Genomic DNA, 13,261 nt, shown 5'->3' with positions numbered 1-13,261 from the left:
GTTTTCAATTTTTTTTTTTTTTAAATAAATCTGTGAAAAGTGTGGGGGGTACATTTGTATGGCGCCCCCCGGAGTCAATACTTTGTAGAACCCCCTTTTTCTACAAGTCTTTTTGGGGATGTCTCTACCAGCTTTGCCCATCTAGAGAGGGACATTTCTGCCCGTTCTTCTTATTTGTAAAATATCTCAAGTTCTGTCAGATTGGATGGAGAGCGTCTGTGATCAGCAATTTTCAAGTCTTACCACAGATTCTCAATGGGATTTAGGTCTGGACTGTGACTGGGCCATTCTAACACATGAATAGGCTTTGATCTAAACCATTCCATTGTAGCTCTGGCTGTACTTTAGGGTCGTTGTCCTACTGGAAGGTGAACCCCCCCCCCCCCCCAGTCTCATGTCTTTTGCAGACTCTAACAGGTTTTCTTCTAAGACTACCCTGTATTTGGCTCCATCCATCTTCCCATCAACTCTGACCAGCTTCCCTGTCCCTGCTGAAGAAAAGCATCCCCACCACATGATGCTGCCACCACCATGTTTCACGGTGGGGATGGTGTATTCAGGGTGATGTGCAGTGTTGGCTTTCCCCACACATAGCGTTTTGCTTTTAGACCAAGAAGTTAAATTTTGGTCTCATGTGACCAGAGCACCTTCTTCCACGTGTTTGCTGTGTCCCCTCCCCCACATGGCTTCTCACAAACTGCAAACAGGACTTCTTATGTCTTTCTTTCTCCAATGTCTTTCTTCTTGTCACTCTTCCATAAAGGGCAGATTTGTGGAGAGACCACTAATAGTTGTCCTGTGGACAGATTCTCCCCCCTGAGCTGTGGATCTCTGCAGCTCCTCCAGAGTTACCATGGGCCTCTTGGCTGCTTCTCTGATGAATGCTCTCCTTGCCCGGCCCGGTCAGTTTAGGTGGACGGCCATGTCTTGGTAGGTTTGCAGTTGTGCCATACTCTTTCCATTTTCCGATGATGGATTGAACAGAAGCTCCGTGAGATCTTCAAAGCTTGGGAGATTTTTATTTATAACCTAACCCTGCTTTATACTTCTCCACAACTTTATCCCTGACCTGTCTGGTGTGTTCCTTGGCCTTCATGATGCTGTTTGTTCACCAAGGCTCTAACCATGTCCTCAAGTACTCCCAACAGGCCATGTTTTTGGGAATTTCTCTTTAGATAAAATAGATGTCCAAAATACCAAAGTCCTCGACTCTAAATGTAAAGCACCTGTGCAGGATAAAAGGAAAACCTGCAAACATGGCCTGTTGGGGGTACTCGAGGACGGGGTTGAGAACCACTGCTCTAACAAACCTCTGAGGGCTTCACAGAACAGCTGTATTTATAGTGAGAGTAAATGACACACAGGTGGACTCTATTTACAAATAAGGTGATTTCTGAAGGCAATTGGTTCCACTAGATTTTAGTTAGGGGGTATCAGAGTAAAGGGGGCTGAATACAAACACCCCCCCCCCCCCTCCACACACACACACACACACTTCACATATTTGTAAAAAATGTTGAAACCCCATTTATCACTTTCCTTCCACTTCACAATTATGTGACACTTTGTGTTGGTCCGTCACATAAAATACATTTACATTTTTGGTTGTAACATGAGAAAATGTCAAGGGGTATGAATACTTTTTCCAGGCACGGTATTTGGAAGCCGGTTACATAGAAGATACAATGTGGAAAAGAATTATCATCTATTTATAGAAGAGATCACAAGGACTTTGTTTTCCTTCTTTTATTCTACATTAGGATTGTATTTAATCAGAGATTCTACACACAGATACATTGTATGGGGGGGGCGGGGCTTATAAAGGAATCGTTGAAAAGTGAGGAAACAGAACAACAAATGCGGATTATTGGGAACATTTTCCTCCATCATAGGTCCGGGTTCACACTCGTGTGACAGACCCTGCGAGCAAATGTCGCACGTGTAGAAATTAATGGTTCCCTATGAGAGCCGTCCTAACTTCTCAGAAGAAAAAAAAAAAAAAAAACAGTGTGTAGTGAGCACAAGTCACATGGCAAAGTCGGATGGGTGGTGCTCCGAGGATCTTGAGGGGGAACCCCGCATCATATTAGATAAATGGCATAGACCCCCCCCCCCCCCTCAAAGGGGCAGACTAGACCGAAAAAAAAAAAAAAACGTGTGGGGTCCCCCCAAATCCAAGCACACAGCCCGGCAGGGGAGGGGACAAGCGAGCGCCCCCTGCCCCCCCCCCCCTCCTGAACCATGCCAGGCCACATGCCCGCAACATGGTGCCCTGCAAAGGCAACAAAGGAGTGGCTCAAGAAGAAGCACATGAAGGTCCCGGAGTGACCTGGCCAGTCGCCAGACCTTAATCCCATAGAAACGATGTGGAGGGAGCTGAAGGTTCAAGTTCCCAGATGTCAGCCTCTAAACCTTAATGACTTGGAGAGGATCTACAAAGCGCTCTGAAAGTCTCCCTCCTTCTGCTGCATTCTCTAACTCCTCATTTTAGGGGGGAGGTACAAGGGAGGGATGGGGGGGGGGGGGGGGTGTAGACGGTGTAAATGGGAATTGGGGGGGGGGGGGGTGTTTTGTAGGTAGGGGGAGGAGTTGTCTCCTTGGCATGTTTGCTCAGCACCTTCTCCTTCTGGGTGATATGGGGGAGGTGTACTATAGATCAGTAGTTGAAGAGATGTGTACTGTAGGTGGATATTGAGGGAGGTGTACAGATGTGTTCTGTAGGCAAGTACTGGAGGTGTACTGTAGATTGTTAGGTGAAGAGAGGAGTACTGTAAGTGGTATTGGGGAGGTGTACTGTAGATTGCTAGGTGAAGAGAGGAGTACCGTAGGTGGTATTGGGGGAGGTGTACTGTAGAGCGACGGATGTGTACTGGAGGTGGGTATTGGGGAGGTGTATTCTAGATCATTATGGGAAAAGTGTGCTGTAGATCGGGAGTATTGTGGGTATGTAGTTGGGGAGGTGTATTGTAGTCAGTAGGTATTGAGGGTTGTGTACTGTAGATCGGGATTGGCGGAGGTCCTGTAGCTCGGGAGGTGTATTGTCGTTCTAGGTGGGGGGAGGTGTATTGAAATTCAGGGCGTGTGAGGTGTCCTGCAGATCGGGAGGTGGTGGGGAAAGCGTCCTGTAGATTAGGGGAGGTGCTCTGTAGGTCTGGAAGGTGTCCTGTAGATGGGGAAAGTGTATTGTAGATCGGGTGAGAGGTGCGAAATGTGTTCTGTAGATGGGAGGTATTGTGCAGATCAGGGGAGGTATTATGTTTTTTGGGGGTGGTGGGGAAAGTGTCCGGTAGATCGGAGGAGGTGGGGAATGTGTTGTGTAGATGGGGGAGGTGTATTGTAGATGGCGGTGGTCTGTAGATCAGGGAGGCGGGGTGTTGTGTAGATGGGGGAGGTGTATTGTAGATGGTGGTGGTCTGTAGATCAGGGAGGTGGGGGATGTGTTGTGTAGATGGGGGAGGTGTATTGTAGATCAGGGACGCGGAGGGGATGTGTTGTGTAGATCAGTGAGGTCGGGGGTGTTGTGTAGATGGGGAGGTGTATTGTAGATCGGGGAAGGTGTATTGTAGATGGGGGAGGTGTCTTGTAGATCGGAGGGAGGTGTATTGTAGATCGGTACCTCCTCAGCGTGTTTCCGGAGCGCCTTCTCGCACTGGGTGATGAGTTGTGTAGATGGGGGAAGGTGTATTGTAGATCGGGGGAAGGTGTATTGTAGATCGGGGGAAGGTGTATTGTAGATCGGGGGAAGGTGTATTGTAGATCGGGGGAAGGTGTATTGTAGATCGGGGAGGGAGGTGTTGTGTAGATGGGGAGGGAGGTGTTGTGTAGATCGGTACCTCCTCTGCGTGTTTCCGGAGCGCCTTCTCGCGCTCGTACTGGGTGATGAGTTGTGTAGATGGGGGGAGGTGTTGTGTAGATTGGGGAGGGAGGTGTATTGTAGATGGGGGAGGGAGGTGTTGTGTAGATGGGGAGGGAGGTGTCTTGTAGATCGGTACCTCCTTGGCGTGTTTCCGGAGCGCCTTCTCGCGCTCGTACTGGGTGATGAGTTGTGTAGATGGGGGAGGTGTCTTGTAGATGGGGGAGGTGTATTGTAGATGGAGGAGGTGTAGTGTAGATGGGGGAGGGAGGTGTAGTGTAGATGGGGGAGGGAGGTGTAGTGTAGATGGGGGAGGGAGGTGTAGTGTAGATGGGGGAGGGAGGTGTTGTGTAGATGGGGGGAGGGAGGTGTTGTGTAGATGGGGGGAGGGAGGTGTATTGTAGATCGGTACCTCCTCGGCGTGTTTCCGGAGCGCCTTCTCGCGCTCGTACTGGGTGATGAGTTATGTAGATCGGGGAGGTGCATTGTAGATCGGGGAGGTGTATTGTAGATGGGGGAGGTGTATTGTAGATCGGTACCTCCTCGGCGTGTTTCCGGAGCGCCTTCTCGCGCTCGTACTGGGTGATGAGTTGTGTAGATGGGGGAGGTGTCTTGTAGATGGGTGGGGAAGGTGTATTGTAGATCGGGGAGGGAGGTGTTGTGTAGATCGGGGGGAGGGAGGTGTATTGTAGATCGGTACCTCCTCGGCGTGTTTCCGGAGCGCCTTCTCGCGCTCGTACTGGGTGATGAGTTGTGTAGATGGGGAGGTGTAGTGTAGATGGGGGAGGTGTTGTGTAGATGGGGGAGGGAGGTGTATTGTAGGTGGGGTGGGGGAGGTGTATTGTAGATCGGGGAGGGAGGTGTATTGTAGATCGGGGGGTGGGGGGAGGTGCATTGTAGATCGGTACCTCCTCTGCGTGTTTCCGGAGCGCCTTCTCGCGCTCGTACTGGGTGATGAGTTGTGTAGATGGGGGAGGGGTATTGTAGATGGGGGAGGTGTATTGTAGATGGGGGAGGTGTATTGTAGATCGGGTGGGGGGTGGGGGGAGGTGTCTTGTAGATCGGTACCTCCTCGGCGTGTTTCCGGAGCGCCTTCTCGCACTCGTACTGGGTGATGAGTTGTGTAGATGGGGAGGTGTATTGTAGATCGGGGAGGTGTATTGTAGATGGGGGAGGTGTTGTGTAGATCGGGGGGGGTGGGGGAGGTGCATTGTAGATCGGTACCTCCTCGGCGTGTTTCCGGAGCGCCTTCTCGCGCTCGTACTGGGTGATGAGTTGTGTAGATGGGGAGGTGTTGTGTAGATGGGGGAGGGAGGTGTATTGTAGGTGGGGTGGGGGAGGTGTATTGTAGATCGGGGGAGGGAGGTGTATTGTAGATGGGGGAGGTGTTGTGTAGATCGGGGGGGGTGGGGGAGGTGCATTGTAGATCGGTACCTCCTCGGCGTGTTTCCGGAGCGCCTTCTCGCACTCGTACTGGGTGATGAGTTGTGTAGATGGGGGAGGGGTATTGTAGATGGGGGAGGTGTATTGTAGATGAGGGAGGTGTATTGTAGATCGGGTGGGGGGTGGGGGGAGGTGTCTTGTAGATCGGTACCTCCTCGGCGTGTTTCCGGAGCGCCTTCTCGCACTCGTACTGGGTGATGAGTTGTGTAGATGGGGAGGTGTATTGTAGATCGGGGAGGTGTATTGTAGATGGGGGAGGTGTTGTGTAGATCGGGGTGGGGGGGGTGGGGGAGGTGCATTGTAGATCGGTACCTCCTCGGCGTGTTTCCGGAGCGCCTTCTCGCACTCGTACTGGGTGATGAGTTGTGTAGATGGGGAGGTGTATTGTAGATCGGGGAGGTGTATTGTAGATGGGGGAGGTGTTGTGTAGATCGGGGTGGGGGGGTGGGGGAGGTGCATTGTAGATCGGTACCTCCTCGGCGTGTTTCCGGAGCGCCTTCTCGCGCTCGTACTGGGTGATGAGTTGTGTAGATGGGGGGAGGTGTCTTGTAGATGGGTGGGGGAGGTGTATTGTAGGTGGGGTGGGGAGGTGTATTGTAGATCGGGGGTGGGGAGGTGTATTGTAGATCGGTACCTCCTCGGCGTGTTTCCGGAGCGCCTTCTCGCGCTCGTACTGGGTGATGAGCTGCTCGTTGTCCTCTCGGAGGAGCTCCAGCTCGGCCTCCTGCTCGTGTCTCTCGGTACAGGCCGCCTCCAGGTTCTCCAGCACGGCGACCACCAGCGGCATCAACTCCTTCACCGCCTCCTCGTCATAGCGCCCGATCAGCCGCTCCATCTCCCGGTAGATGGAGGCCGCCAGGGCGGAGACCCGCTCCGACATCGAGGCCCCGGCCTCCTCCTGATACACCAATCCGTCCTCCAGCTCCATCACCGACACCGACCGGGACCGCCACCACCGTGACGTCACCCAACCCCGCCGGACCCGCCCATCGTACCGCCAAAACACCGCCCACACCTCCTTGCCACGGGCGGCCACGCCCCTTACCAGACACTACACGGGTAGCCACGCCCACTTCCTTGATACGCCCCGCCTCCCTTCCCTTTCCCTGCTTTCTCCCACCATGGAATACTCCCCGCCTCCCTCAGAGATAGCTCCACCCTCCTGTAATCTTCCCGCCTTATTCTCCGCCCCCTCCCGGGTCATCCCTCCTTCTGCTCCTCCTCTTCCTGAGACAACTCCTCCTCCTTAAAGGGACACCCCACCTCCATTCCTCTAATCTTCCAGGGACATTCCTCCTCCGCCTTCATTCCAGATTCGCTCCTCCTCTTTAAGGAGCACTCCCCCTTCCTCCATCCCCTCCCCTCTGGAGGACCTCCCCCCAACATGCTGGAGAAAAACATCACATGACACCTCACCGAGCTCTGCGCCGAATCCGAGCCGCGCTGTACACCGCGTCTGTCCGGAGAAATACCGGAGAATCCCCAATCATGGAGCATCGATGTCACACAAACCTCTCTGTATCTATAATCCCTTCCATTATCAGAAGGCCCCTCCCCATTACAATCCGATGTGTGCCACTGCCCCGCCCACCAACCTGCCTTAAAGGACCACTACACCCCAAAAGGGAAAACATTAATCATATGATAGAGGACCAATCCCTGCTCTGTGCCACTGCCCCGCCCACCAACCTGCCTTAAAGGACAACTACACCCCAAAAGGGGAAATATAGTTATATGATAGAGGACCAATCCCTGCTCTGTGTCACTGCCCGGCCCACCAACCTGCCTTAAAGGACCACTACACCCCAAAAGGGGAAATATAGTTATATGATAGAGGACCAATCCCTGCTCTGTGTCACTGCTCCGCCCACCAACCTGCCTTAAAGAACCACTGCGCCCCAAAAGGGGAAATATATTAATCATATGATAGAGATCCAATCCCTGCTCTGTGTCACTGCCCCGCCCACCAACCTGCCTTAAAGAACCACTGCGCCCCAAAAGGGGAAATATAGTTATATGATAGTTATAGTTATATGAGGACCAATTCCTGCTGTGTCTAACACACCCCACCCCCTCCCTTTACAATCAATTTCTGGTCTGTGTCACTGCCTCGCCCACCAACATGCCTTAAAGGACCAATACACCCCATTGGAACCTTCTCCTCTTTATAGTCATGTGCCTCCTCTACTACCTGTAATATGAGACTGTCAGAGCTGCAGGTAGCACCTTGTGCCTTCCTGCCTCAGGTCTGGCTGTGAGCACAGACCATCCCACTTCCTTCCAGCCTGATCTGAGATTTCAGCTTGTGTGCAGATCCCAGTCTGAAGATGTCATTGTGTTGTTCGTACTCTGAATGTATTCTCTACATATTGTCATGTTCCTTGTCTACCACCTGTAATATGAGACTGTCAGAGCTGCAGACAGCCCCATGTGTCCTCCTGCCTCAGGTCCTGCCCCCTCCTTCCAGGCTGATCTCAGATTTCAGCCGGTGTCCTGTTATGGAGGCGGGGCTGTGTGTGGAATCAGAGCCTCTCATACCGAGCCGCAGAGCAATGCACAGGATATCCTGCGGTCTTACACAATGGTCTCTTCTGTAGATCCCCAGAGAGGACTTCCTCTTCTGACCTCTTTCTTTTACAGAGTAGTTTGTGTCCCTGCCCCTCCCACAATGGAGAGATTTCCTGCAGTAGTTTGTGTCTCTGCCCCTCCCACAATGGTGAGATTTCCTTCAGTAGTTTGTGTCTCTGCCCCTCCCACAATGGAGAGATTTCCTGCAGTAGTTTGTGTCTCTGCCCCTCCCACAATGGAGAGATTTCCTGCAGTAGTTTGTGTCTCTGCCCCTCCCACAATGGTGAGATTTCCTGCAGTAGTTTGTGTCTCTGCCCCTCCCACAATGGTGAGATTTCCTGCAGTAGTTTGTGTCTCTGCCCCTCCCACAATGGTGAGATTTCCCTCAGTAGTTTGTGTCTCTGCCCCTCCCACAATGATGAGATTTCCCACAGTAGTTTGTGTCTCTGCCCCTCCCACAATGGTGAGATTTCCTTCAGTAGTTTGTGTCTCTGCCCCTCCCACAATGGTGAGATTTCCTGCAGTAGTTTGTGTCTCTGCCCCTCCCACAATGGTGAGATTTCCTGCAGTAGTTTGTGTCTCTGCCCCTCCCACAATGATGAGATTTCCCTCAGTAGTTTGTGTCTCTGCCCCTCCCACAATGATGAGATTTCCCACAGTAGTTTGTGTCTCTGCCCCTCCCACAATGGTGAGATTTCCTTCAGTAGTTTGTGTCTCTGCCCCTCCCACAATGGTGAGATTTCCTGCAGTAGTTTGTGTCTCTGCCCCTCCCACAATGGTGAGATTTCCTGCAGTAGTTTGTGTCTCTGCCCCTCCCACAATGTGACATTTCCTGCAGTAGTTTGTGTCTCTGCCCCTCCCACAATGGTGAGATTTCCTGCAGTAGTTTGTGTCTTTGCCCCTCCCACAATGGTGAGATTTCCAGCAGCAGTTTGTGTCTCTGCCCCTCCCACAATGCTGAGATTTCCTGCAGTAGTTTGTGTCTCTGCCCCTCCCACAATGCTGAGATTTCCTGCAGTAGTTTGTGTCTCTGCCCCTCCCACAATGTGAGATTTCCTGCAGTAGTTTGTGTCTCTGCCCCTCCCACAATGGGGAGATTTCCCTGCAGTAGTTTGTGTCTCTGCCCCTCCCACAATGGTGAGATTTCCCGCAGCAGTTTGTGTCTCTGCCCCTCCCACAATGGTGAGATTTCCCTGCAGCAGTTTGTGTCTCTGCCCCTCCCACAATGGTGAGATTTCCTGCAGTAGTTTGTGTCTCTGCCTCTCCCACAATGGTGAGACTTCCCTCTGTAGTTTGTGTCTCTGCCCCTCCCACAATGGGGAGATTTCCTGCAGTAGTTTGTGTCTCTGCTCCTCCCACAATGGGGAGATTTCCTGCAGTAGTTTGTGTCTCTGCCCCTCCCACAATGGTGAGATTTCCCTCAGTAGTTTGTGTCTCTGCCCCTCCCACAAGGGTGACATTTCCCTGTAAAATTTCAAGGGAATAATGATCTCCTTTTCCTCGTTTCCCCCACATGATGGAGTAATAATCGGGGAAGCACGTTACTCACACAGACAGCTCTAGACCGAGTCCAGCTGGAAATAAGGAAAGCTCACCAGAAGGTTTATTGTTCCAAAGATAAAAGCAGTATATAAAACGGCGACCCGTAATCACACAGCAGCAAGACGTCAGTTCCAAATGTCCCGCCCCGACGCGTTTCGTCCAATGGGACGTTATGAAGGGGCCATGAATTTACTGCAGGTCCCCTTTGAAGTAGATGCTGTCATGCCGGATAGTTATCTGTAAAAGCACCGCGTCAGTTCTTCTCAGCACAGTTAGAACCAGATAATAACGCAGAAGCGCCCTTTTCCCCCGCGCGTTCACGGAAAGCGCACAAAACGCTTGTGGTGCTCATTAATGGTACCCCAAGCGGCCAGCAAAACACGCACTTTCGCACACCCAGCAAAACGCGCGCTGAACGCGCTAAAGTATGCAGTAAGAAATGCACTGAAAAAAACTTGGCTTATACTCCAGGACCGCGAGACCCACGGACCCGATCGCCGCTGGGGTCCCGCGATCGCTCCCCGGAGCTGAAGAACGGGGAGAGCCGCGTGTAAACACGGCTTCCCCGTGCTTCACTGTGGCGGCTGCATCGATCGTGTCATCCCTTTTATAGGGAGACGCAATCGATGATGTCACTCCTACGGCCACACCCCCCTACAGTTGTAAACACACACTAGGTGAACCCTAACTCCTACAGCGCCCCCTTGTGGTTAACTCCCAAACTGCAACTGTCATTTTCACAATAAACAATGCAATTTAAATGCATTTTTTGCTGTGAAAATGACAATGGTTCCAAAAATGTGTCAAAATTGTCCGATGTGTCCGCCATAATGTCGCAGTCACGAAAAAAAATCGCTGATCGCCGCCATTATTAGTAAAAAAAATGTTTTTAATAAAAATGCAATAAAACTATCCCCTATTTTGTAAACGCTATAAATTTTGCGCAAACCAACCGATAAACGCTTATTGCGATTTTTTTTACCAAAAATATGTATAAGAATATAAAATTTTTTTTTTTTTTTTATATGTTTTTGGGGATATTTATTATAGCAAAAAGCAAAAAATATTGATTTTTTTCAAAACTGTCGCTCTATTTTTGTTTATAGCGCAAAAAATAAAAACCGCAGAGGTGATCAAATACCACCAAAAGAAAGCTCCATTTGTGGGGAAAAAAGGACGCCAATTTTGTTCGGGAGCCACGGCGCACGACCGCGCAATTGTCAGTTAAAGCGACACAGAGCCGAAATCGCAAAACCTGGCCTGGGCATTTAGCTGCCTAAAGGTCCGGGGCTTAAGTGGTTAAAGTAACGCAGCGCCCAATCGCAAAAAAATGGCCTGGTCATGAAGGGGGGTAATTCTTCTGAAAGTGAAGTGGTTTCAAATCCTTGCAATGTACAGAGATCAATGTTTTTTTCCCCCCAACAAAAGTGGAGTTATTCTTTAAGTTCCTGAAGGGAATGTATAGAGTCGTTTCCGTTACAATCATTGATGAAACACACAATCTTACAATCAATTTCTTTATTGTATTAAATGTATTTGTAGATTAGCCACTAGGGGGAGCTCTCGGTGGCTCAGTGCAATTACTTTTTATTTCAGCCACACAGGGAGTGCATTGTTTTCATTGTCGGGAAGAAGCAGTGAAGACAACCACAGTGTAGCATTTCAGCAAAGCAGTGCCTGCATAGGTAACAAACAAATATGGCGCCCCCCCCCCCCCCCCATATACACATCTAATAACAGAATATACACAGAATTTTAAAATATTACCACAAATCTGTAGGATTATTAACAGCAAGCTAAACTATATTGTATGGCCCAGATTCACAGAGTGTGGGCGCACATTACGCCGCCGTAGAGTAACCAATGTACGCTACGCCAACGCAGCGCAGAGAGGCAAGCAATGAATTCAGAAAGCCAGTGCTCCCAACGCTGCGCCAGCGTGGTGTGGGAATCGAAGGCGCACGCCGGCGTAGGTGGAAGTGGGCGTGACCCATGCAAATGAGGCGTGACCCCATGCAAATGATGGTCCGAGCGCCAGACAGATACGTATCACGAACTGCGCATGCGCCGTGACGTGGACGCATCCCCCTGCGCCTGCTCACAACCACGTCGGAACAACTGCCTAACCTACGCCGGATCACTGCGTACGGCGTGAACGTAACCTACGCCCAGCCAGACACACGTCCAACGTAAAATACGCCGGCTTGTGTTCCCTGGTGCAGACCTTTGCCTGTCTGCTGCCGCGTTGCACCTCCTTTATGGGGAATAACTTTACGCCGAAGTACAACTTATGCGTACCTCGCGTAGCATGTGTCGGGGGGAAAACGCAGGATCGTGAATCGCCGTATTTCCCTCATTTGCATGTTTGAATGGCTAATCAATGGGAGCGGCACTATGCGCCCAGCCTAAATGTGCGCCCACCCTACGCCGGCGTAAGCAAGCTACGTCGGCGGGGTGTAGCCTGGTTTTAGGCGCATATCTGTTTGTGGGTCTGGCGCACAGATACAACGGCGCACATTTGCACTTACGTCGGCGTAACTTGTTATACGTCGGCGTAAGTGCTTTGTGAATCTGGGCCACTGTATGTCTAAAAAAGATCATAAAGAATATACATTCCCCTCAAAGGTGTGAAAAGCCAACATTGTTTTTTGTTTTGTTTGATTTTTGTTTTGTTTATTTTGTTTGTTTTAGTTTTTTTGTTTTTAAGTTTTGCATAGACTTGGGAGGGGGTCAAACCACTAACTGGATATTTTTTTTTTTCCCTGCTTGTGTCCAGCTGGGGAGATTTCCCTTCACTTCCTGTCCATGAGAGGAAATTAAAGGGGTTGTAAAGGTACAATTTTTTTTCCCCCTAAATATCTTCCTTTACCTTAGTGCAGTCCTCCTTCACTTACCTCATCCTTCCATTTTGCTTTTAAATGTCCTTATTTCTTCTGAGAAATCCTCACTTCCTGTTCTTCTGTCTGTAACTACACACAGTAATGCAAGGCTTTCTCCCTGGTGTGGAGTGTCGTGCTCGCCCCCTCCCTTGGACTACAGGAGGGTCAGGACGCTCTCTACATTGCAGATAGGGAAAGGAGATGTGTGTTGGTGGGAATCCTGACTCTCCCGTAGTCCAAGGGAGGGGGGCGAGCACGACACTCCACACCAGGGGGAAAGCCTCACATTACGGTGTGGAGTTACAGACAGAAGAACAGGAAGTGAGGATTTCTCAGAAGAAATAAGGACATTTAAAAGCAAAATGGAAGGATGAGGTAAGTGAAGGAGGACTGCACTAAGGGAAAGGAAGATATTAACCACTTAAGGACCACCGCATGTACATATACGTCCACAATATGGCACGTACAGGCACATGGGCGTATAGGTACGTCCTCGCCTATTAGCGGGTGGGGGGTCCGATCGGGACCCCCCCCGCTACATGCGGTGGTCGGGTCCGCTCGGGGAGCGATCCGGGACCACGGCGCGGCTATTTGTTTATAGCCGCTCCGTCGCGATCGCTCCCCGGAGCTGAAGAACGAGGAGAGCCGTGTGTAAACACGGCTTCCCCGTCCTTCACTATGGCGGCGCATCGATCGCGTCATTCCCTTTATAGGGAAGACACGATCGATGACGTCATTCCTACAGCCACACCCCCCTACAGTTGTAAACACACACTAGGTGAACCCTAACTCCTACAGCGCCACCTGTGGTTAACTCCCAAACTGCAACTGTCATTTTCACAATAAAGAATGCAATTTAAATGCATTTTTTGCTGTGAAAATGACAATGGTCCCAAAAATGTGTCAAAATTGTCCGAAGTGTCCGCCATAATGTCGCAGTCACGAAAAAAATTGCTGATCGCCGCCATTAGTAGTA

The 13,261-nt window shown here is 50.7% G+C and overlaps 1 protein-coding gene across 2 annotated transcripts in view; it reads right to left on the bottom strand.

The window, feature by feature from the left end:
- SPAG9 (sperm associated antigen 9) overlaps window positions 1–6,277 on the bottom strand; it is a 72,195-nt gene extending 65,918 nt beyond the window's left edge. Inside the window, exon 1 of one of the 2 annotated variants that reach the window (XM_040330900.1) lies at window positions 5,931–6,277. In XM_040330900.1, coding sequence (XP_040186834.1) covers window positions 5,931–6,224 — 294 coding nt within the window. In that variant the 5' untranslated portion in view covers window positions 6,225–6,277. Of the gene's footprint in view, window positions 1–4,265; window positions 4,374–5,930 lie in introns of those variants that run through there. The other variant, XM_040330902.1, reaches the window with a different exon arrangement.
- Window positions 6,278–13,261: the final 6,984 nt, after the last annotated feature.

Source organism: Rana temporaria, chromosome 12 (assembly GCF_905171775.1).
Source record: "Rana temporaria chromosome 12, aRanTem1.1, whole genome shotgun sequence".
NCBI lineage: Eukaryota > Metazoa > Chordata > Amphibia > Anura > Ranidae > Rana > Rana temporaria.
Note: the sequence above shows the minus strand (reverse complement) of the source record. Positions and strands in the feature narration are given on the sequence as shown.